This window comes from Arvicola amphibius, chromosome 6 (genome assembly GCF_903992535.2).
Source record: "Arvicola amphibius chromosome 6, mArvAmp1.2, whole genome shotgun sequence".
In the NCBI taxonomy this organism is placed as follows: domain Eukaryota; kingdom Metazoa; phylum Chordata; class Mammalia; order Rodentia; family Cricetidae; genus Arvicola; species Arvicola amphibius.
In genome coordinates this window covers 123340067-123364896 of record NC_052052.2, presented here as the reverse complement: position 1 = coordinate 123364896, position 24830 = coordinate 123340067, and the positions used below count along the sequence as shown (strand labels likewise).

General features: G+C 44.0%; 3 protein-coding genes and 3 non-coding genes across 6 annotated transcripts in view; 4 read left to right on the top strand and 2 right to left on the bottom strand.

Annotated features, from left to right (window-relative positions):
* Nucleotides 1-3678: 3678 nt before the first annotated feature.
* Nucleotides 3679-3752, bottom strand: Trnat-agu. Its single transcript has one exon. It is a non-coding gene; the product is annotated as a tRNA-Thr (tRNA).
* Nucleotides 3753-4290: 538 nt separating this feature from the next.
* On the top strand, nt 4291-4364 carry Trnai-aau. The gene has a single exon. It is a non-coding gene; the product is annotated as a tRNA-Ile (tRNA).
* A 5661-nt stretch (nt 4365-10025) lies between these two features.
* Trnal-uaa lies at nt 10026-10108 on the top strand. The gene has a single exon. It is a non-coding gene; the product is annotated as a tRNA-Leu (tRNA).
* A 6374-nt stretch (nt 10109-16482) lies between these two features.
* On the bottom strand, nt 16483-16878 carry LOC119817365 (histone H2B type 1-C/E/F/G/I-like). Its single transcript, XM_038334563.1, has one exon. It carries the CDS (start codon nt 16876-16878, stop codon nt 16498-16500), a length of 381 nt encoding a protein of 126 aa, XP_038190491.1. The 3' UTR covers nt 16483-16497.
* A 293-nt stretch (nt 16879-17171) lies between these two features.
* On the top strand, nt 17172-17564 carry LOC119817356 (histone H2A type 1-E). The gene has a single exon (XM_038334553.1). It carries the CDS (start codon nt 17172-17174, stop codon nt 17562-17564), a length of 393 nt encoding a protein of 130 aa, XP_038190481.1.
* Nucleotides 17565-18655: 1091 nt separating this feature from the next.
* Nucleotides 18656-24830, top strand: part of LOC119817094 — a 35723-nt gene continuing 29548 nt past the window's right edge. The window contains exon 1 of the mRNA XM_042055324.1: nt 18656-18941. Coding sequence (XP_041911258.1) covers nt 18656-18941 — 286 coding nt within the window. The remainder of the gene's footprint in view (nt 18942-24830) is intronic.

Sequence of the window (24830 nt, the reverse complement as noted above, 5' to 3'; positions counted from 1 at the left end):
CAAAGCAGCTTTATTTATCAACCAATGGAACAACACATATTCATAGGGTACAGAAAGATATCCCACAGCAGTTTCTTGAGTCCTAGGAGCAGTCTTGAACTTTTAGTTTTTGTAGGTGTCTGTGTTGCTCATGCCCACATTTAACTCTTTGATCTGGACATTGCTTTTCTTCTTCATCCTAATTTTTTTCTGTTCTTCTGTAATAATGTTAGCATTTATTATAGTTTCATTGAACTAAGAAATTTAATACTTTAATATTAAAAAAATACTCACCAGCTACTCTTGAAATAAGTTTATATTTCACTGAATGTGAAATATGCTAGGCTGTTTTTTCTTTTTTCTTTTTACCTTTTCAAGATAGGCTTTTTCTGTGCAGTCCTAGCTGTATTAGAACTTTCTCTGTAGACCAGGCTGGCCTCAAACTCAGAGATCTACCTACCTCTGCATCCTTAGTGTTTGGGACTAAAGGTAGGTGCCACTACACTTGGCCTGCTAGACTTCCTTAATGCGTCTTCTGGAGAAGTGTTAAGAAACTGAAGTGAAAAAAAATATTTAAAAACAAAAAAGGGGGCTGGAGAGATTGCTCAGTGGTTAAGAGCATTGATTGTTCTACCAGAGGTCCTGAGTTCAATTCCCAGCAACCACATAGTGGCTTACAACCATCTCTAATAAGATCTGGTGCCAACTTCTGGCCTGCAGGGACACATGCAGGCAGAACATTATATACATAATAAATAATCAAATCTTAAAAACACAACAACAAAAAACATTAAAAATAAAAACAAAAAAGGAAAAAAAGCTAAAATGATAGTAAAAAATATTTTTAAAACTCCCTTTTTATTAGATGTATTTTGTGGTGGTATTTTGTTTGTCCTCTAACAAAGAAAGCTTGCCTGAAGATCAGAGAGCAGAGCCAGCCACTAGTTAGCCATAGAGGTCTGGAGATCTGTGCAGACAGACAGGAAGTGATATGGCTGGGCAGAGAGAGGACTATAAGGCAGGAGGGGACAGGAGTGCCGAGGAGTCATCAAGGTGAGAGTAGCTTCCTTGTCTCCCTCGTCTTTCAGCATTTACTCTGGTATCTGGCTCTGGGCTTTTATTATTAAGACCAATTAGAATCATGAAACAGTATTTATTTTATGTGTATGAGTATAAAGATGCACCATATGAATGCAGAGCCAACAGAGGTCAGAAGAGGGTGCTGGCTTCCCTGGAACTGGAGGTATGGGTGCTTTTGAGCCACTATGTGGATGCTGGGAACTGAACCTGGGTACTGAATCTCGGTACTCTTTGTGGCTGAGCCATTGCTTTAGTTCCAGTTGTAAAATATTTAACTGTTGCTAGGTGAAAGCTTGTTTATGTCAGGACACAACCTCCCTCAGTAGTATATACTGCTTTTGTTCCAAATGCCACAAAAGGAAATCACTTAGGGTCTCCAACAGACTTGTAATGTGGTACACATAGGTAGACCACACTGCCACATTCTCAGTTTTTTTCTTTTTGTTTTGTTCAGACAGGGTTTCTCTGTGTAGCTCTGGGTGTCCTGGACTCTTCTCTGTAGACCAGCCTGGACTCTAACTCTGCTTCCAGAGTGTTGGGAAGTGCAGGTCTTTACCTGCACCACCACCGCCTGACTCAAATACTCTTTCAATCCATCTGTAAGTAACATTTTTGGGAAGTAACTCCTGTGGTAAACCAGAGGCAGTATTAACACACAATGACTATATAGCCTAAACATTTTGAAATTTCTTTTATCTTGAAATAGGCCTTCCCTATTTCCTTCAAGGGAGCACAGTGTTTATGTGAGTTCACTTTAGTTACTCTGTTCCCTGTACTCTTGCCTAGGGTATCCTGTGTGGTAGGAAAGCACTTATCACTATACTATTTCCCCAGCCCTCTGGGTAGCCTTGAATTTAGAATCCTCCTGCCTCAGTCACCCGAGTATCTGATATTACAGGCCCTTGACACTAGACTCGGCTTGCTTCTTAGAGTCTCTGGATTCTGGGTTTCTCCCTGTTTCTCCATCTTTGTAGTAACCTTCATTCATTTTCATCCTCTTACTACCAGGTCCCTTCACAGATCCTTCCTTCTCCAGGAACCCAACGCGTAGGGCTTAATCTGTCTGACCTTGGGCAGGGTAATTATCAGTTTTACTCCTTAGTTACTGCAGCTGTAAGTCAGGAGCGATTATAAGTGACAATGGCAGTTGGTTGGTAGTTGTATTGTTCTAATGTAGTTGGTTGTTGTTTTACTCTTTGTTCTTTACTCTTTGGGGTGCCTGCCACCCAGATCCCAAATAAATACACCCAGCCTTAGTTTGGCTTGTTTCTTGGCCAGCTTCCCTTAATTTAAATTATCCCATTAACCTTTTTCCTCTGAACTTTTATTTTACTCTATTTCTGTATGTCTTTCCTTACTTCTTTCTCTGTGGCTTGCCATGTACCTAGGTGGCTGGCCCCTGAAGCCTTCCTCTCTTCCTCTTTCTCATTCCTCCATCTTCTCTTCCCAGATTTCTTCTTCCTATTTATTCTGTCTGCCTGAGTTCCTTAAGTGGAACCGTAGATTTGGCCTCCGTGTTAGACATAAAAGGAAGCACTATAGCAGACCGAAAGACCATTGGACTGTAGCTGTCTGGACAACACTGTGTTTGGAAAGCATTTTCTGCAGTGTGGTTATTTTCTTGTTTACTTTATTTGGTTTTGTAGTAAGGGCAATCTAACACAGGGCTTTGGGCAAGCACGCAAGCTTTCTGTCTCTGAAGTATGTCTCCAACCTAAGTGGTCCTTTACACTATCAATCTGTCCTAGTGCATAATATTTCATGCTCAGCTCAAAAAAACAAGCAAGCAAGCAAACAAAGAAGCAAAACCCACTAGTCACTCATTAGGCCTTTACAGGCAGGCAGGTGAAGAACCTTCATGAAATCCAGTTCTTTGCTTATAGAATTCTGTGAACCTTATTAAGGAAGGGAGATTAGGCTTTTACAGAGTTTAACATAATCTGAAAATATACCTTAGAATATAAAAAGTAGGAAAAGAAACAGAAAATAAAACATGGATGTCTTAATTTTTCAGGGTTCGGTGTCTTTTTCAGTTATTCTATGCAAAATAAATCTAAAAAAAATCTGAAAAAAAATCTAAAGACATCAAGTTCAGAATGATCTTTTTTTCAGTTACCTATAATCAGTTGTCAGTTGTTAAATACTTATGTTTTGTTACTAATCATCATTTAAAAAAAGAAAGAAAGAAAAGGTAGGGTCGTGTTGTGTATCAGAAACTCCTTTCGCTTTCAAAGTCCGAAATACTAGAATTGCAGGCATGCGTCGTCACTCCCAACGTGTTTAAAGTTCATAAATTATCATTACTTCTTCTCAAACAGTGTGTAGTGAAAAGGAACAAGCTTCAGCTGGTCTAGACCGACTATGCATCTTAGTCCCATGATCTCAAAGACAAAGTTCTGTCCTGTCTTCAGGAATTACTCGAGAGCTTTTCCTGAACTGCTCCATTTCCCATCTCCATCTTCCAATGCGAGGCTGTTCAGTTTCTCAGAAGAGTTTAAAAGGATGTATTGTGCTCCACTTTATAGCATGTGAACAAAAGCACCGCAAGTCAATCAATCAGAGAGACTACTCGGTGGGATTAATAAAGATCCAAAGGAAAAAGAAGAAAAAAATAGAAAAAGGCCCCGCTGGGATTTGAACCCAGGATCTCCTGTTTACTAGACAGGCGCTTTAACCGGCTAAGCCACGGAGCCAGAGCTGAGAAGCCATGTAGTTATATATTATTTGAATAGGATCTCATACATTAGTAAGGTTCAACAACCCTGGAAATTGGCTTGGAAATGAAAAAGATCAGAAATACCAGTCACAACCAAAAAAGAACTTTCACTTAAATGATTGCTTCTAAAATCTGGACTGAAGAAACGACCTCCCGTTGACAAAGGCTGAAATCAGAGGAAATCTCGTTTCAAACATCACTGCCTCGGAACCGCATCTGAGGGTGTGTGGTTGCGGGTGTGAGTCGCATCTGTAGGCGCTGCAGGCGAAGCACAGGGAAGAAACCCCGTTAGCAGACTCGGTTTATCTGGTTTAAGAGAAAGCAAAAACAAAGGATCCCAAGCGTTTCTTTAGATGATACAGGACCCCTTGGGGCCAAATATGGAGCAAAATAAATCAGTACGATGACTTATTCTGATCCTCAAGCATCAAGGAAAAAAAAGAAAAAAGAAAAAAAAAAAAGAGATACTGTTTGAGATCTCTGTAGGTAAGAAAGAAGAACACGGTCTTCAGAGTGGCCGGTTAGCTCAGTTGGTTAGAGCGTGGTGCTAATAACGCCAAGGTCGCGGGTTCGATCCCCGTACGGGCCAGCAGGAGCTGCAGTTTTTGCAAGCAGCATTTAGTTTCGAAATCTTCCTGCACTTCTTTCTAATAGTTTGTCTGTGACTCCACTTTTGTGCTTGTGATCAGTGGCCCTTGGGTATCCTAGCAACTGCTAAACCTGCTCCCTGAGCTCTTTCTCGGTCCTTCATTAGCTGCAATTTCCGCCTGACTTATTTAAGCTTGTAAGTCCTTCACAGCCCTTATTATGGGCATCTGACCTTTCCTCACCCCCACTGGACCTCGACCTTGATAGGTCTGTTCTTCGTGGTTCTGAAACGCTATCCTTTTTAACAACTCCAAATATTGAGGTCCCGGTGGCCAGGTGGTCCTAGTCTCTAAGAAAGTTGGCTGAGTATGAAGAATTGAAGTAAGCCAGAAAACAGAATTCCTCTATGGGTTTTTCTTTTAGTTCCAGATCTGACTTTCCTTAACCATGATGAGAACAAACCCTTTCCTCCCCCAAGTTGCTTTTAGTCATGGTGTTTTATCATAGCAAAAAACCCCAAATATTCGAGTCTGAGAGGATAAATTTCCCTGGGATGATGGATTATTAGATAAACCTGAACCAGCTCCAGACACTGGGCCACCTCATTAGAAGACACATTCCTATGGTGACAGGCATCAGACACTTAGAAAAATGCATTCATTGTAGCAACATAGACGGTATTGAAGATATTTATCTGCTGAATGAGTTAAGGACACTGGATGATACAGAAACTTTTACATGGAGCAGTCTCGGAAAACTTTACGTAGTTAGGATTTTGGAAACATGGTATCAACTTTCTAGCAAAGTAGCTAGGCTTTGGACAGGGATAGACAAATTAGAATGGCTGATGGAGACCGGGAAGAGGAACGTCTTTGGAGATATTCTAAGGATTACCTTTTGAGTCAATCCAGAGATGTTAGGGGACTTCCCAGCAGGGAGGTACCTGATATAGATATTGGAAGAAGGGCTAGTAATTTGGAGTCTGGGAGCTCAATGAAGGCAATAACATAAACCAGGCATGGTGGCTCAGGCCTGTAATGTCAGCTTTTGAGACGCTGAGATAAAATGACCACTGTGAGCTTAAGTACAGCCTGGGCTACAAGATCAGTTGGTAGAAGACTCACAAGAAGCTCCATCCTTAGCACCACATAGAACCCAGCACTGGGGCGAATGCCTGTAATCCCAGCACATGGCCAGTGAAGGCAGATAGTTAGAAAGTCAAGGCTGCCTCATTTACCCAAGGCCTGGTCATTTTTTTTTTCCTTGAATTTTCGAGACAGGGTTTCTCTAGCTTTTTTTTTTTTTTTTTTTTTTTTTTCCCGAACCTGTCCTGGAGCTAGCACTTGTAGACCAGCTTCAAACTCACAGAGATCCACCGATGTGTGCTCTTGATTAGCAGTCCTGAGGCCATTCATATAATATCCTATACAGAGGGTGAGACAAATGGGATGCTGCATGCGTGTAACTGCAGCACGTGAGAGGCCACGGCAGGAGGATTGCTGAGAGTGAGAGGCCAGCCTGCAGTATAGAGCAAGACCCTGTCTTAAAACTAAACAAAACTAAGCAGCACCACTCCCAACCAAAACAAGTGGAAAGCGTGGTAAGGAAAACTGAGGAGATACAAGAAGGGGCAAACACTGCACTGTTGAACCACAGGAATGTATTTGGAGAGCAAAACTAATTGAAAACATAAACAAAATTACATTGCTTTCTTGCTCGTGTTAGGAAAATCTTTCTCTTCCTCTTCCGTCTAGATTTTTTCCCCCTTTGTGGAGGGGGTAGCAGGGTTTTGTTGTGTAGCCTTGAAGTCCTGCCTCAGTGTCCCCAATGCTGCTGGCATGAGCCACCACTGGCTTTTCTTCTTTACAATGTTCCTTTTATTTATTTTTACTTCTGTATGTTTGTGTCTCTTTGTATGTGTGTCCCTCAGTGTACGTGTGTCCCTCAGTGTACATATGTGCAAGAGCTCAAATAGTTCAAAAGAGGGCATCCTGCCCCCAGAAACTGGAGTGACAAGCAGTGTGTGTCACCATGTGGGTTCTGGGAATTAAATGTGGGACCAAGAGCATCAGTAAGCATTTCTCCAGCCCTCTTCCTATTTTTAAATCTTGGTTTTTTCTTCAGCAAACTGTTGTATGTTAATGTTACCTGTCTTCTTGGCAGGACAACAAGATAGATATCCACATAGTTGGCCAAATATCACCATGGGTTTTCCTGTGCAGCTTTTTCATACCTCCTTAGACAAATTTAACATTTACGCAGGGCAAAGGAGATGATCCTTCTGGATAGAAGTGGGTTTCATCCAATTAATTGCAGAGTTGACTAGAACAGAAGCAGTAACCCCCTCTCCCCATCCCCCCAACACACACAGAAAAGGGCCTGCCTTTCATGACTGACAGCTTTTGGGCTGAGATATTGTCTTGTTGGTATTAAACTAGAATTGAAATGTTGTCAACTTTTGCTAGGTATTGAGCTGCTAGTCTCTCAACTGCAAATATGCCATTGACTCCAGTTTGCTAATTATGTTTTTTGAGTTGTCTATCTTTTTTTTTTTTTTGTTAGAAAGTGATTGGCCTTGTATCTTAGGCTTCTTATTAGCTCATATAACGTATATTAGCCCATTCTCCTTGTTTATGTTAGCCACGTGGCTCCGTACCTTATTTAGTGAGGCAGTCACATCTTGCTTCTTCTGTGGGCTGGGTCACAACTGCCGTAAGTTATCTATCTAATATCTATATGCACATTTTTACTTCATATTGGTTTTGTTTCTGACTAATTGGATGGCAAAAATAAGCTCATTAGGGTGAGGTGGTAGGGGTGTGGATGGCTTTATAATTTCTAGAAGAGGATGAGCCTAATTTAAATTTTCATTTTTCTTCCTTGAATGAGTTTCTCTTTGAAAAGACAATCCAGGCTGGGCCATGGTGGCACAGGCCTTTAATCCCAGAGGCTGGTAGATCTCTTTGAGTTCAAAGCCATTCTGGTGAACAGGACAAAACAAACAAACAAAACCCCACAGAAACTCCATCCGTGGAGACCCTCCCTCTTTAGCAGAAAGTCTGGTAGAGCAAGGAATCATTTTTCCCACTAGTGCTGCATGCCTGGTACTCAGACGTGCGCTGGAAATAAGCCTTCAGCGTACTGATAGCTGGTGTTGCATTATATGTTAGGCATGAGGATAAGATCTACAACCACATGTGTACTGTACTCAATTATATAAGTTGTGTTTATGACATATAGAAAATGTGTATTTATATTAATATAAAATAAAATGATCGATCAACTTCCAGGTAGTGAGAGGAAGTGTTGGGACTCCTCAGAAGCAGAAGAACGGGGACAGAAATGTCTAGATGGTTGGAGGTCCTAGAGGTGCTCAGCCCACTCTGTATGGACCTTAGCCACCTACCCTGTGCAACCCAGGTGCTGACCAGTGTTTCCATCTTTGCATTCTGCTGTCTGTTTCAGTAAACAAAACACTCATTAGTTTGCTGTTGTGGTGTAGAACAACATCACAGCCCAGCGAATTAAAAGTGTTCAGTTCTCTGTTCACAATGAATAGGAAAAGAAGTGTGAGCACTGGGTAGCTGTTCAGTGATCCAAGTCTTGCCTGGAATGGTGGTACACACCCCAGATCTTGCCTCCCAGTTGTGATCAGGCTAGGGCTACACAAGGATCAGCAGATCAGTGTCAGCCGAGGAGACACAGTCTCACAAATCCAACAAGGAAGTCGCACACACTTTGATCGCTCTGAGTTCTGGTGCAGGATGTGCTCTGATCCACACTGTGATTTCCAGGCCACCAGAACTGCATAATGAAACCCTGTCAAAGGAAAGAAGAAAGGTTTAAGTTCAAAGATAAGCGGGGCTGTGTTCCCATCTGCCTGGCAGCTGGTGCCGCAATACTATGGATGAGTGAGAAGAGGCGTTTGCAGAATGCAAAAAAAAAGACACTCTTCAGTATCAAATGAAAACAAGTAGCCCCATTGTGCTTTGACTGTTGTGTGTGTGCTATTTTTACACACATACACATACAAACACATGCACACACACATTGACTAAATATGATTTTTAAAAGTTTATTAGAGGGTTCACCCCTTTCCCCCCCACCCTTTTAATTTCTTATCTAAGAGACAATCTGAGACGTTTTAGGTTTCTCTTTGCCGTCTTTTTTGTTTGTTTGGGTTGGTTGGCTCTGTGTTTCTCCACTAAACATTTTTCAATCTCTAGGTGGGAGGTCTCGGGCATACATGCTGATAATTTCTTGTGAGCCAAATGCAAATTCACCTCCACCCTCTGCGCTATATCTCAGAGTCACTCACGAGGGTCTCTAGCTAGTCCTGACCATTACCGCTTCTGAGTGTCTCAGCCAAGCTGTTTCATTAGGCACAAATCTCTGTTGTGCCCGTGTCATGAGAACCCCCAAACAAGACCACCACAGAGCCAGTATCTGATGAAAACACGAAGGGGTTTATTGATTGCAGGCCTGGGTTTAGTCCACTGTCCAGCACTTTGGTGCAATGAGTGGAGGAGAGCCGCCCTGAGCATTTACAGCTTAGGGTTTATGTAGGGAAAACCACAAATGGGGCACAGCCTTCCTTGTCAGAGGGTCTTGCGGTAGCTGACATTTGATTGGCTATGATGACGGGAAGTACAGAATTGAAGATTCAAGTAGTTAAAAATACATCAAGCGTGGTTGAGCCGTGTGGTTAGTAGCTGTCATTAGCCATGTGACGTAATCCTCGGTCAGCCATACCCAGGGTGAAGTTCAACTCGTTTTGGGAACTTGGGGTCGTGGAGAGGGCATGAGAGGGGTGGTCTTAGTTTGGCTCAAATTTGACCCTCATAATTCCTTCCCCAAACTCAGACTTTCTTATGTGCCCCTTCAGGGAAACACGAGGGGATCGCCCCTATGTTATCCATTTCTTCTCTGCCTTTCAGGCCCTACAGTTTCCTCAGTGTCACATGGGAAATGCTCTCAGCCTCCTTTATTCGGACTTGGTACTGGGGTGACATGTTCTAAACAACATCAACAGATGAGATTTCTTGAGTTCAGTTCCTTGGGTAAGGAATCTTCAAAGAACATCCTTCCAAATTTGAATTTCCAGCTATTTAAGATGGAAGCTACTGGCCCCCAGCATAAAGCAGATGCATCACGAAAACAAACAAGCAAGCAAACAAACAAACGACCGACACCGTGTTCACAGTGGCACACCCGTAATCCTAGCATCTGGAGGCAGTAAAACTTCAGATTTTAGACCACCCAACATACTCCTTGCCTAGCTTGCTCAAGCCCTGGTTTGATTAGGGCCTGCTGGCGCATTCTTGTGCAAACATTATTAGAGTGGCAAAGGCAGGGAGATCTCTGTGACTCTGAGGTCAGCCTCGGTGTACTTAGCGTGTGGTTGTACAGTCCTGTGATCCCAGCCCTGTGGAGCAGATTTCCTGACCCTTCACCGCCACCAGTGACTTTTCTTTGGAAATCAAGGAAAAAAATAAAGATTTTTCTAGAATGTTAGTGATCATGAAGAGCAATTTCTTAAGGCACGGTAAAAAAAAATTCGCCGTCAGTCATCCTATTCCAACAAAAGTCTACAGGAAAAACGATTCAGCACAGGTGTATCGATTTTAGTAGAGAAATATGTTTAGCGGAGGGGCACTTCGGCACTGGGATGGCCGAGTGGTTAAGGCGTTGGACTTAAGATCCAATGGGCGAATGCCCACGTGGGTTCGAACCCCACTCCCAGTAGGACTAGGTGTGGTTATTAGTAATTTTGAATGAAGCACACCTAACACATAAATAAGAGTGTTATTTTGTGTTTATTTACTTATTTTGCAACAAGCCCTCCTCCGTAGCTCGGGTTGGTCTGCTTGCGATTCAGCTCGTCCCCATCTCCTAAGCATCTGACGTAGCGACTCCATCTTCACTTTGCCACAGGCAGGTAGTCGCCTGTGCATGATTTTCAACCACAGTCCTCTCAGATTTTCAAAGTGAGGGATATCTAGCCACCATTATTGGCTTGCCTGAGTTTTTAACATTCTAAGAGGACTAGCTGAATCTTTGTACTTTTTGTCCTTACAGAAATGAGCTCCGGTTCTCCGCAGTTTGCAGACCCAGAATTCCCTAAAAGAAGAAAATGCCAGGTCTCCCTGATGAGCTCTTGCTAAAATATCTAATGAAAGTTTTACTGTTAGCCTTTCTCCCATCCTTCCTCAGAGGGACCTATATCCCTTTAACTAGGGTAACCGTATATAGGGGAAGAAGCAATCGTGCTTTCTAGGGGCTATTGGATACTGGTTCTGAATCGGCGGCGCTTGTTGCGGTGGACAACGATGAAGCCTGTGGCTGGTCTTCAGTTAATGCAGGGATTTAGAGAGGCCAGTTGCGTTGTCTGAAGTCCGCCTTTCAGCATGTCCCCCAGCATTTGATCTGCTGAGGTGGTGTAGACGCCTGTCTAGCGACAGGGACTTGAGCAGATACTGAATTTCCTTGATTTAGGGACGGCCTGGCCTCCCAGGTCACTGAGGCAAGCTCCGAGCATTTTGCCCTCTACTGGATAACGCGCTCCTCAGCAAGCAAATGAAACTGAAATCAGCTGAGTTCCGTTTTGGTTTTTCTTCAAGGCAACTGCTAAACCCTGTTGGAGACAAAGGAAAAGATCTTTAAGAAAAGACGGGAGAAATTCAGACTCATAGGAAAAGCTAGGAATCCTTCCTTGGACGTAACCAGCCAGAGGGAACACACTAATTCAATTCAAAGCCAGTAAGTATCCTTGATGCTGCGGGGTAGGTGATCAAAAGTGTACCACCGTTGGATCTGGAGTCTGGGACCTCAGCAGCCTCTCTGGGGTCCTCAGAGTTTGTATTGCTGCCGTCTCCAGGACCACCCTCAAACTACTGTTGAGAGCGAGCGCACAGGGAAACTTACTGACCAGAAGAGGAAGAGCCAGTTCAGAGGCCCTGTCTACTTCCTGTACCTCGAAGAAGGAAACAGGTGCCCTCCGCCCTTGCTGACTGGATGCACGGCTAAAACCCACAAACACCCCTAAAACTTCAGTTAATTATTATTATATATAATATTAACATGTTAATATTATATTGTATTAATTATAATTTATTTAACAATAAATATAATTATAATATTAATATACTATTAATATATTATATATTAATCACAGATGGTTAGGGTCTTCCAGAGGTTTGGCTTCTGCCAGGGTAGAGCCTTCTATGGCTAAAAGTGGACTTCCAGGAAGGGGCCCAAGAACGCGTGTTGGGGCGGGGGCGGGGCGGACTGTGATGGCTGAGAGGAGCTTTCTTCCTACAGGTGAGTTCTTAAACAAAACTAGGAAAGTATAGAGCCTCAGTTTCACCTTTGACACACTCATGGTTGGAATTCACCTTTAGGGAGACCTTCCTAGCTGTGGAGATCTTCCAACATGTGTTCTGTGAGTGGATCTGCACTTGGGGAGAGGTAAAGGCAAGGGGCAAAGGACTGGGAAGAAAGAAGCAGAATGACTTCCAACCAAACAGACATAAGCAATCTTACGTTCTCGGGTGATCAAAGCAGATAGGCGAAATCATATGCATCCAGAGGTGGTCTTGACCTCCTGCTGCGAGCCACTCAGGGAAAGACGAGCTAAGAGACAAGAATTAGACTTTGAGGCAGTGTGAGAAGGGGAAACAGATGGGATGGATACCCAAGCCCAGATAAAGGGAAACCGGTGCAGATCCCAGTGAGAAAGACTGGGAGGTCAGAGTTAATATTTGGGGAGTGGAAGGAGTTCTTGATGAGAACGACGATTAAAACAAACTCGCGGAAAGACCTGTCAGCTGGGTCCAGTCTTTGACATTGTATCAGGATGCTGTAGTCTACAGAGTTCCCACTACGGAACTGTGCAGCCCTGCAATAGGCTTATAAAAAACAAAGAGATCTCATTACGTTCTAAATAAGTTTGTGTGATTTTGTGTTGTGGCACATTCATGGTGATCTTCAGCTGCGGGGAGGGAAGGGCTGCAGGGAGTGGGCGTGGCTTGACGAACAATCATAACAGCGGAGCTCTCCCTAACTGAAATCCGAGAGACAGCCCTAGAAACCTGCAGCTGTGACTGGACACAGTGGCCTGCCCACCAACTGCTGATCCCCCTGCGCCTTACAGTGCAGAGTCTGGGAGGAGAGCGCATATTTTTCTCAGAGTGTGTTGCTTTCTCATTAGATAGCTATCAACACTCAGATTCTGTTCTCCAGTCCTAGGGGAAATAGGCATTTCTTTAAAATGCACATGAGTATTCTTTTCCAGGAACAAGGAGACACCAGGAATGTGCCCTTCCTCACTCAGCACCAAAGCATGGTGTCCAGCAATTGAGGAGGCTCCCTGCAGTATTCATTTCTGACTGTGGGCCTGCTTGGACATGTGAGCTCGCGTTTCTAAGGACAGATAAAACTAATGCTGCTTGTGAAAGTGTGTGGTGGGCGGGTTTAGGGGTAAGTAAGTTTCAAGGAATAATATTACTCAATAATGAAAACCTAGATGATCCCACCGAGATATGAACACAGATCCCTGGGTTCAAAGCTCGACCACTAATCATTACACCCCAGGGCCAGCAGGTTCCTTGTCCTACTGAGAGATTTTCCGGGGGAAACAACTCATCCCTGAGTTACCTCTGACTGCAGATGTTAAAGGTCATTTTCAATGAAGCTCTACTGCCCTCTCGAGGCAGGTGTTGGCGATACATCCCTGAGATACGGCTGACTGAGATATTAAAGGTCATTTTCAATGAAGCTCTACTGCCCTCTCGAGGCAGGTGTTTTGCGTCTCTGGAGCATAAAATTGACATTTTATGCAAGAAGATCAAAGAGGCTGAAATCCTGCAGTGTCAAGGACAATTCTGCCACGCAGACTGATCCCGAGGCCCTTCTATCTTTGGTGAACGTTTGTCAAGGTTTCTGGGGAATCCTGTTCAGCAGTAAAATCCTTGGTCTCCTGTGCCTTCCACTGAAGCATCCTCTCAGATGCAGGGCACGACACATGACATTTTATTCTGAAATGAAGCTTCACACCTGCAAACTGGATGTCCTGGGAACTCATTTTTCCAAATGTGAGCTATCAGATGGCAAAAGTGACTCTCTATGGGAGGTCTCTGTAGCTGTGGGTCGTCCTTCTGAGCATCCCGGTACAATCAACATCAGTTGCCAAAATACACCCTGTAGTATTCTTTTTGTGTGTTTGTTTTAAAATGGCCAAACCGTTACTTTCTGCTCCCTCTTCGCTGGTGGTCCCTGAGTCCCAGTTATGTGTGCAAGAGAGATGTCCTACCTGGGGCCGAGCACTTCCCTGGCACGTAGACTTTGTGTTTTGACAAGTCGTTGAGTTTCTGTGTTAACCAACCCCGTCCACTGCACAAAGAAACTTCTCTGATGAGGTCTGAGAGCTGCACTAATCTATGGGTAGGAAGTTAGAACTTAGAGGGCAGCTTAACCCTATGTTCAATTACCAAATAATATTGTTAAAATTAATAATTTTAGGTTCTCTCCTGGGGCCTCTGAGCTCCCTAATGATGGGTTCTTGGCCAGATTTAAAGGACGAGGTATGTGATGCTTTTCTTCTTGTGGAGCCAGCCTCAAATCCAATCAGAAAATGGTTGGTTTTCCCCATATTTGTGACAAGATACGAGTCAAGTGTGTTACCATGAAGTTATGGTGGGCAACCAAAAGCAATAACTGTTACCTATCTATCTATCTATCTATCTATCTATCTATCTATCTATCTATCTATCTATCTATCTATTTATTTTTGTGGAGGAACAGTCCCTGGTACACCTCTGACTGGCAACTCAAGTAGATGTACCCCACGTCTGGCTTGGGTTTTTATTTTCAGATACCTCTGGCTTCTGGGAGGAGGGTCACCCCTATGTAGGGTAGCTCCAATTTAGTTCTTTTCACCTTAACTACTATCTACTTATTTTCCTGTTGTAGAATCTGTCTACTTGAATCATAAAGCTTCCTAAAAACAGGATGGTTCTCTACCCCTACACTGCAGCTAAAGCAACACATTCCATTTGATTTGTCCATGACTGCATAGTGGTCAAAGTGACTTTTGTCTGTGTACCTGGGCAACTATCTCTGTGGGCTTGAATCTTCAGGAGTTTGTCCTTTGTCACCAAGGGTCTGAAAGCTGTAACTTCTGCCTCAGTTCGTGGAGAGGTACAGGAAGCAATTAGGGCCACATTTTGGAGGGTTGGCGTCATCTGCTTAGTCACACCTTCAGGTTTCCTTGTCTTTCTTCTTCCTTTCTGTAACAGTTCCTATACACCTGAAATTTTAAGGCCATAATTTCTGTCCATACAAACACTGAGATGCCAGGTCAGTACACTTGAGACTCTGAACTGGACTGCAATTTCCAAGTTCTGTTGAGTGAATTTTAGGGAATACCACAGAGGAATTCGATGCTGTATACCCTCAAATGTGTTTTTTTTTTTTAAATTTAAATTTATTTATTTTTTCCTCTTTCCTTCTTCAGATATGAAGGGCAAAGAGTTAGAATTTGGTTATGGTATTTGTGAAAATAAAATACACATTATTTCAACTCTCTCTAGCCTCTCTGATGGTTTTCAGATATTAAAAAAAAATCATGATTCCAAATGTAAAATGACATAAAGTAGAAATTCCAACAAGCCCTTGTTTCCTGAAACTCACTCTGTAGACCAGGCTGGCCTCAAACTCTCAGATTCGCCTGCCTCTGCTTTCTGAAAACTGGGATTAAAGATGTGCACCACCACCACCACCACGCTACTACATATTTTCAAAAGCAGTAAGTTTCTAACAGATAAATTTTCAGGGTATGAAGGACACATACATACATAACTCCAACAGACATTATTAAATTCTCCTTCGAAGTTTCTAAGATTCTTTTTTTTTTTCTTACAACTTACAGGCCACCAGCAATAGCTGAAAATAATGGTCAGGGAGGCTTATTCATGATTTCCCATTTCTTTTCTTTCTTTTTTTTTTTTTTTTTTTTTTTTTTTTGGTTTTTCGAGACAGGGTTTCCCTGTAGTTTCTAGAACCTGCCCTGGAACTAGCTCTTGTAGACCAGGCTGGCCTCGAACTCACAGAGATCCGCCTGCCTCTGCCTCCCGAGCTGGGATTAAAGGCGTGCGCCACCACCGCCCGGCATGATTTCCTATTTCTATCCTACCAAACTTACTAGGTGAATAGTAGATATTGAAAGCAATATTATCTACTAGAAAGCAAATTGTTTTGGAAATATGGGCGGCTTTGGTAGTAGCAAGAAAAACATTTTAAAAATGTGCTTTAACATCTTGAAAAGTCCTTAACTGGGAGAAAGTGAGATGTTAACTTATTGGTCATTAACCAAAAACCCGGTGATTTCTCCAATTCTTTCCAGGTGTGTGATGTGCTAAGGGGGTAGTCACTTTACAGACGGATCCCCAGTGGGTAATAAAGCTGGGGTCCTAAAAGCTAGTCTTTCCGTTCCGAAGCCAACCCGTTGTAAGGTTTTTTTTTCTTGTTCTGAGTTTATACCTGCATCTTGCTAAATAACAAGCAAAAACTATCTCTTTAGATCTTTTTCTTGACTAAACTACTTATGGTTTGTGAGCCTACATAAAGCATCTTCTTACTCTGGAAATATAGATTATCAATTTGGGAACCCACTCGCCTACAGTATTCCTGGTCAAAGGTCAATATTTAGCGCTCCCGTCTTCATTTTGATGCTCCCTCTGACGGCACAAGACTTCCCTGCTCCAGTAACACACCCTTTAAGGAAAAAGACCGCAGTTGCCTTACTCGCTAGCGTACACTTGTTTAGGTTAGCACACACGTTTTCAACCTGGGTCCAGTAACTAACGGGCACCCAGGAACTTACCAGCAGCCTTTACCTTATTCTTCGTTTTCCTTCACTTTTTGGAAAAGTATACGAGGCCGAGCGTCTGGGCAGGAGCCTTTTAGACACTTGGTGCCAGAAAACCCACAGGGTCTCACAGATAGGCTGAACGCTAAAAGGAAAAAGGACTCGACGACCACACGTCCCCGACAAAAAGAGCGTAACAACTTTTTTCGCTGAAAAGTGTAGGTGGCTCTGAAAAGAGCCTTTGGGTTTAAGAGCGAGATGGGCGCGCTCACTTGGAGCTGGTGTACTTGGTGACGGCCTTGGTGCCCTCGGACACGGCGTGCTTGGCCAGCTCCCCGGGCAGCAGCAGGCGCACGGCCGTCTGGATCTCCCGGGACGTGATGGTCGAGCGCTTGTTGTAATGCGCCAGGCGCGACGCCTCGCCCGCGATGCGTTCGAAGATGTCGTTGACGAACGAGTTCATGATGCCCATGGCCTTGGAAGAGATGCCGGTGTCGGGGTGGACCTGCTTCAGCACCTTGTACACGTACACCGAGTAGCTCTCCTTGCGGCTGCGCTTGCGCTTCTTGCCATCCTTCTTCTGGGCCTTGGTCACGGCCTTCTTGGAGCCCTTCTTCGGGGCGGGAGCGGACTTCACCGGTTCAGGCATAGCGACAAAGTCTAGCAGAACTGCAACGGCGAGTGGCGCGGGTCCTCCGTTTTTATAAGGCGTTATTCAAATGAGGATTAGAAAAGCACACTTCTAATTGGGCGATATTCTTGTGACATCATCTGGAATATGGCCCAATAGATATGCGCGATGGCACAAATGCTTCCCATTGGTCTGAATAAAAAGAAGACAGCCAATCGGAAGGGTCCTTTTTCGCGCCCAGAGAAAACTATAAGGCCCAAGCTCTTGCAGCTCCTGTCTACACAGCTGTTCACTGCTGTTTCTTCCTCAAGATGTCTGGACGTGGCAAACAGGGCGGCAAGGCTCGCGCCAAGGCCAAGACCCGCTCCTCCCGGGCCGGCCTGCAGTTCCCCGTGGGCCGCGTGCACCGCCTCCTCCGCAAGGGCAACTACGCGGAGCGGGTGGGCGCCGGCGCCCCGGTGTACCTGGCGGCCGTGCTGGAGTACCTGACGGCCGAGATCCTGGAGCTGGCTGGCAACGCGGCCCGCGACAACAAGAAGACGCGCATCATCCCGCGCCACCTGCAGCTGGCCATCCGCAACGACGAGGAGCTCAACAAGTTGCTGGGCCGCGTGACGATCGCGCAGGGCGGCGTCCTGCCCAACATCCAGGCGGTGCTGCTGCCCAAGAAGACCGAGAGCCACCATAAGGCCAAGGGGAAGTAATTTGACAACCATCAGAACTTGCGGAAACTTCAGACCCAAAGGCTCTTTTCAGAGCCATCTACAAAGTCTCTTAAGGCGCTGAACATTTTTATAGTGACACTGGTGGTGTTTTTCTTTTTGGCGATTTATGTCCTTGGAAAGGTGCTGCGATATTTCTGGACCTAGGATTAAAAACCGTAAAGTGTAGCTGCACGCTACAGACAGGGCCAGGCGGATCACTTGTTCAAAAACAAGCAAAACAAAAGCAAAACAAAATTGAGGTTTAGTCGATCTAGTCTTTCCCTGTCATTTTCCCATCTGGAATTTAGCGTTAGACGTCCCACGAATTCATACTTTTTCCTGTGTACTTGACATCTATTTCAACTATGAGGGTTAAAGAATATGTGTTGCAAACTTGTGGTACGACTCAGGTGGCCACTTTTAAGTTTTAAATTTTGAACCTGTGGATTTTTTTAAGTTGCCTTCCGAGACAGTTTCTGTGTTGTAGCCCTGTCTGTCCCTGAGCTCACCCTGGCCTCGTGCTAGGCATCCGTCTGCCCCTGCCTCCGGAGCGCTGGGATAAAAGCACACCGGGCTAATAAATCTTGGTTTGTGTTTTTTTGTTTTTTGAGATCGGGGTTCTCAGTGTAGTGTAGCCAGGGCTGACCAAGCTGACCAGATCCGCCTGCCTCTGCCTCCCGAGTGCTGGGATTGAAGGCCTGCGCCACCCCCGCCCGGCGCCTCTGTATATTTTATAATAAATTGTGTTTTATACGGACACGTCAGGGATCACATTGAACGAAAATGGTCAAGAGCTCTTTAAGAACTCACAAATATTGACTGCGCGCCTGACTGTTCGGTTCGATACATGTCAAGTAAGTAAGCGTGGTCCTACACAAATAATACTAAAGAAAAATTTTAATGGATGGTGGGATTAGCTTCTTTACCGTCTATAATCTGTAGCGTTAAATTGACGCTGAAGGCCCCTCCCCCAGACACGGGCAGTTCCCGCCACTGCGCTTCCTGTTTTCACTCCGGTCCGCACATTCCCTATAAGAGAGCACTGCTGTCTCGGGGATGGTATCAGTCTTGTTTTTTCGTTTGGTTTAGTCATGTCTGGACGAGGCAAAGGTGGTAAAGGCCTGGGCAAAGGCGGCGCCAAGCGCCACCGCAAGGTCCTGCGCGACAACATCCAGGGCATCACCAAGCCCGCCATCCGCCGCCTGGCCAGGCGCGGAGGAGTCAAGCGCATCTCCGGCCTCATCTACGAGGAGACCCGCGGGGTGCTGAAGGTGTTCCTGGAGAACGTGATCCGCGACGCGGTCACCTACACGGAGCACGCCAAGCGCAAGACCGTCACCGCCATGGACGTGGTCTACGCGCTCAAGCGCCAGGGCCGCACCCTCTACGGCTTCGGCGGCTGAGCGCTCTCTAAGTAGCTTTTGTCGATTGTTTTCCAAAGGTCCTTTTCAGGGCCAACCACCTGTCTCCCTGAAGGGCTGAGCATTGTGAACTCTCATTTCCAGCGCTTGTGGGCTGTGGTTCCCAGTTAGTGCCTCCTGTTGCTGTGGGTACCGCGGTTAGCTGCCTATCTGGTTGGCGTCTCGTACTTTTTGTGAAAGTTCTGGAAGTCAAGTAGGCCAGCAGGTAGCTGGGAGTCTGTTCTGCTTGCTGTAGACACAGATGCAGTTCATACGCGTCCCTGGTGGTACGTTGCTACCTTAATGAGAGCTTCCAAAAGGAGTGGCCTCCTTCACAGAAAAACTTGCTTTGTACCCTTTTCCATTCCACCAGGAGGCCCTCTACTGGCCAACCTGGGTAACGAATTGAAGTCCCTGTCAGGAGGCGTTGCCCAACAGTGGACACAGCCATCTGATCTTAATCAGGACACGCTTTCATTTGGAGCAAAACAAGTCCAGCTCTCCCGAAACAGGGTTGTCTATCTTCCTAGTGTCTGCACAAGAGCTATCCCCGGGTATGTCAGTTGGTAGCGCGTTTTTCCTCACCCCCAGTAAATACTTTTCTTAACTGTTGCTTCTGTTTGCTCCTGTGTGAGGCTAGAGGAGACAAACGCCTGAACTTTGCCTGGTAAGCCACAGCCACATGATGACACACAGATTAATAGAAATCAGTTAATTTAAGATGTAGGAGCTAGCCAGAAATATGCACAAGCTAATAGGCTAAGCAATGACATAATTAAAATAGTTTCTCTGTGGTCATATTGTGTCTGGGCAGCCAGGAACAAATGAGCAGGCTCCACCAACAGACAAAGGATAACAGTCACTATAATATTGGTTTCCAGACCAGCCAAGAATGTACTCTGATGTCCCTGTGATGTTGTACTTTAATGGGATAATACCTGTACATCATCTCCACAACAAAGTTCTATTAGCTCCTCGCAATTCTTCCGTGAATGGAGAAAATCATTGAGGGAATGAAGTATCATTTACCCAGTTACCTTGAGTGATAACTTGGTATAATATGTACATTGTTTATCATGTCCTATAATTAGTATTGGAAACATTCCAAGACATCCCTCAAAAGCAATATTCTTTGCAAAACATACAGGAATTCCTTTGCCATACCCAACATAGGAAAAATTTCAAGTAATCAGGACCTCTTGTGTGGCAGGTCGATCTGAAAGATGTGCATCATTGGCTGTGACCACCATTTCCTTTCCTTTCCACACAGCAGGATGTAAAATAGGTGGACCGGGAGCATAGGCTCAATAGGTCTCTCTGGCTTTTCTGGATTATCAGCAGCAACAGTAGGATCAGCATCTTTCAGCTTCACACATTGCACCAATTGAGCTTTATTTTCATCCTGTGAAAAAACACAAATGTGTCCTTTCCCCATACCAAAACAAGATCAGAACTCCTTCAGAAACCAGTAGATGGATCTTCCCATTAGACCTGAACAAAGTATGTGGTGGCACTTTCATGCCAAAAATTATTCATGAAATATTGCTCACAGACATCCACATTTTAAAATTTAAAATTTAAAATAAAGTACATATATGGTGACTATGGGTATGACTCTGACTCCCCCTTCTTATTTTATTTTTAATTGAGTCTTAAAATTCCCATGTGCCCTTTCAACAATTTTATGCCCTTTAATAGTGCATCATCTCAAATTCTTGAGATAGGTTTGTTCTAGAGGCTGATATTGGGGTTTTAGCACCATTAGCTTAATGGTACCCAGACAGGAATTATCATTTATTTAAGACATCAACTTTGAAATGAGGATGGGGAACCAAAAAGTATTTTATCTCATGCTTTTTATGACAAGAAATTCCCTTTTGATCTAACATCTGGAGGAAGGGGGGCAGGGACGATGTATTCGCTTCTGTAATTACTTCCTGCTGACATTAGGATGTTGTTCTCAGAGCCCTGAAAGGCTAGAATGTTAGCCAAAGGCAACATAGGAACTTAGAAGCATCTGGTTCATTGACAAGCTGAAAAGGCAATCACTTTGACTGGATTGGTCCACATCAGGTTTCAGCAAGTTTAGGACTCATTTGGAGCAGGTTATTATCAGCAATTGATGAGTGGATGTGTTTGTCAGGCAAATGGAAACCTGTCAAGACAGATGCAAACTGGGAACAGAACTTAAAATTTATGAACTCATTTGAAACTTGTAGATTCATAGTCTCAGTCACCGAGAAAGGGGAAGGGTCTCAAGACCAGGAGAAAGAGAAAATACCACAATCCGTTTAATTTGTGAGAAGTGGATCTAAGTATTATACTTCTCTCCATGTTCTGAAGTTTGTATGAATCTCCATTTTATAAAAGGACATAAAAGTTTCAGATATATTAGCATTGTGAATCTGTACTGAAATCCATATTGTAGAAAATCTGGACCACGCCCTCAGTCTATTTAAACTGCTTCCCTGGAAAGTTTTCTCGTTGTCTCTTTCCTCTCCCCCACTGTGGTTGCGTTTTGCAGCCTCCCGGTTCCCCCTCGGGGCCACTCGAGAGAGCAGGAATCCCATTAAACCTGGATATTTCTTAATTTGGCTTGTTGTGATTTGGCTTGATTGGGATTTTTGCGTTGGCAGAGAGCTTGCGTTAGGAAAAATTCCTAATAGAAAGAAATCTTGTAATAATTTCTGTATATCCCTTCAGCCATTATTTCTTATAAGTGGTATCTATATTTTTCTGGATATTTCCACCGACCCATGTAATCCACACTTTTATGCCTTCAGATCCTTACAACCTATGTAGATGACCTTAGGCCATTATATTTTTAAGACCCTCAGAATTTATATAGACTCAAAATATAAGCATTTTGTCTTATTTATAACCATTATAGGAGCAGTTAGACCGCAGTGTTCATTTTCAGACCTCAGATGTGATGTTGACAATTTTTTTTTCTTTTTTCTTTTTTTGGTTTTTCGAGACAGGGTTTCTCTGCAGCTTTTTTAGAGCCAGTCCTGGAACTAGCTCTTGTAGACCAGGCTGGCCTCGAACTCACAGAGATCCGCCTGCCTCTGCCTCCCGAGTGCTGGGATTAAAGGCATGTGCCACCACCGCCCGGCGATGTTGACAATTTTTAAGGAACGTTTGGACTTTTCTATGAAAGTCTGAGTAGCAAAGAGCTTTACCTTTGTCATTTGATAGGAGGCCGATCATATAAATCCCTGTAACCCAGAGGGTTGCAATGTGATGATTAATTAGTAACTTGTATTTAGGACCTCAGTCCTCCTTTCACCTTTAGAGAACATGATCCAATTATTAACATAACTATTCTCAGTGACGAATCACCAGCCTTATTAATGAAGAAATGATGGAGGTGTGTCTTCTATCTATCTGATGATTTCATTGGTTAATTAATAAAGAAACTGCCTTGGCCCATTTGATAGGCCAGCCCTTAGGTGGGTGGAGTAGAAGAACAGGAAGAAAGAAGTGAGGCAGATGGCTCAGACAGTCGCCATGTCTCTCCTCTCTGAGAAGGACGCAGGTTAAGATCTCTCCTGGTAAGCCACCCCTCGTGGTGATACACAGATTACTAAATATGGGTTAAAGCAAGATGAGAGATTTAATTAATAAGAGGCTGAAACTAATGGGCCAGGCAGTTTCTTTATTAACAAATGAAATCAACACAAACAGAAGACTCCAGAAGACTCTCCCACATCAAAGAAAGTCAACCAGAATTAACTTCACATGGTAAAATCTCAATATTTTTATAGTTTCCCTTAAAACTCAGTATTGTACGTAGATGAATTCCTTTTCCTATATTATTTCAATCTCTTGTCCATCCCCTAGTCCTACACGAAAATCTCCATCAATGTCTTGTCTTTCTTCCAGCAGTCCCAAAGATTGCATAGATACATTTCAAACAAGAGCCCCCCAAAATATGTGTATGTATCAGAATAGGAACAATTAGCCGGGCGATAGTTAACCCCGGACCTTGGAAGGCAGAGGCAAGCAGATCTCTGTGAGTTCGAGGCCAGCCTGGTCTACAAGAGCTAGCTAGTTCCAGGACAGGCTCCAAAGCTTCAGAGAAGCCCTTTCTCAAAAAACAAAAACAAAGAATAACTTAAATTTGCATTAACATAAAAAACCTGTATCAATATGAAACTTTCTAAACAAACAGCAAATTTCTTGGTCTTAATCAATAATAATTTGCACCCAATTTCCTTAAAAGATGAGTATTTGTAAGCCATTGGATCTAAATGGCTAACATCCATATATTTCTTTCTTGTGAAAACAGAAGCATAATTTTCCCAAAACATAAAGCATCTTTGACTTTTACTTTAAAATCAGCACTTTCTAAAATATCCAGCTTGGTATAGTTCAACATTTTTTTTACAAGCAGTATAAAGACAAAAAAGGGTTAAGAGGGGAAGCTGCAGGCCCGGGGAAGAGACCTTGAGTGTTACCACAGAGAAGAACTTGGCTTAGGAAAGAAAAGAGGGGGAGCAGCGCTGGTGGGCACAGAATGTGTTCTTGACTCCCAGTATCCCTGAAAAAAGAATTTTAACTTCTCAAGCCACAATCAAAGAATCTCTGTCTCACATCCGTGAAGTTTTTCAACTGCAAGCTGTCAATTCCCTGCCGCCCCGTCCAATTGAGCCTGTGTCTCTCTGTAGTGTTAGCCTCTCTGCCCACCTGAGCATGCGCATGAGCAGTCAGTTCCCTGCCGCCCGACCACGTGAGCAAGTCTCCCTGTGGTATCCTCTCTGCCCACCTGAGCATGCACACCCCCGTCCTCAGCAGGAGCTGCTGGCTGACTGTGGACCAGAGAACAACGGAGGGAAGTGGCCCTTCCCATGCCTCTCCTTTGAGAAATTTTTCTTTCAGAACCCAAAGTCCTGGAATTGAATCAATGAAAATGCACAGGGACAGGGGTCTAGAGGCAGAGGCTGCCTCTCTCCTCATCTCCTCCAGCACAACAAAGAAGGTCATTAGACAAAAATGGAGTATAATGACAAACAGGTAGGGGCACCACTTAACCTTTCCAGGGACATGAACACATAAAAGAGAAGAGCAACATAGTAACAGTCCAAACACAGACCAAGACAAAGCGTGCTCATTTACACCTTTTAAAATCTCTAGACTCACGGTCCCTTCTGCAGGAACCAGGGGCACACATCGTTTACGCATTTCAAAAGCTGAAGCTCTTGCCGTTGTCTTTCCTTAGCATCCCTAGCCTTTAAAATATCTATAAGTAAATGTAGAAATTCTAAAATTTTGCACAGTTGTTGATGCCTTCCCTACCTTGGCACCTCTAACTTAAAATATCTTTCAGTAAATGTACAAACAGCTGTATTTTCTTGGCTCATAATTACTTTTTACAGTTATACTCAAGTTACTTCGTACTGGTTTTTCACGATGTGCAGCTGACCTCCTTTTTGTATTTATACCACACAACCGCTTCTACTCCCGGGATGTGCTCACCGCACTTCCTAGTGCCAGTGGAACCTGCCACGGCCCCACGAAAGATACCCCTCCCCAGAGGCCGCATAGCTGGGCGGCACCTGTAGGAGCCCCTCCTACAAAGTCAGCTAGGGTTCCTGGTCATGCTGAAACAGTCAAACAGCCCAGAGTTTATTTGAGAACTTGCTTAGATGCAAAAACAGAACAAAGCACGGCAGGACGGTTAGTCAGTATCTAATCACAAGACCATTCCTGTCGTTGACTGAGCAGCCTCCCCTTTAACATACATTTGCTGCTCAGAGGCAGCCTCACTTTCTGTCTTGATTCTTGATGTTCCTGAGGTCTGTCTTCATCAGTATACTGTCTACTAGATAAAGTGTTCTTTTCTCAGGCTAAATCAGAAGTCTCT

Bases quoted from the DNA above. Each gene is read 5' to 3' on its own strand.
- LOC119817365 (XM_038334563.1), bottom strand. From the start codon at position 16,878: ATGCCTGAACCGGTGAAGTCCGCTCCCGCCCCGAAGAAGGGCTCCAAG.
- LOC119817356 (XM_038334553.1), top strand. From the start codon at position 17,172: ATGTCTGGACGTGGCAAACAGGGCGGCAAGGCTCGCGCCAAGGCCAAG.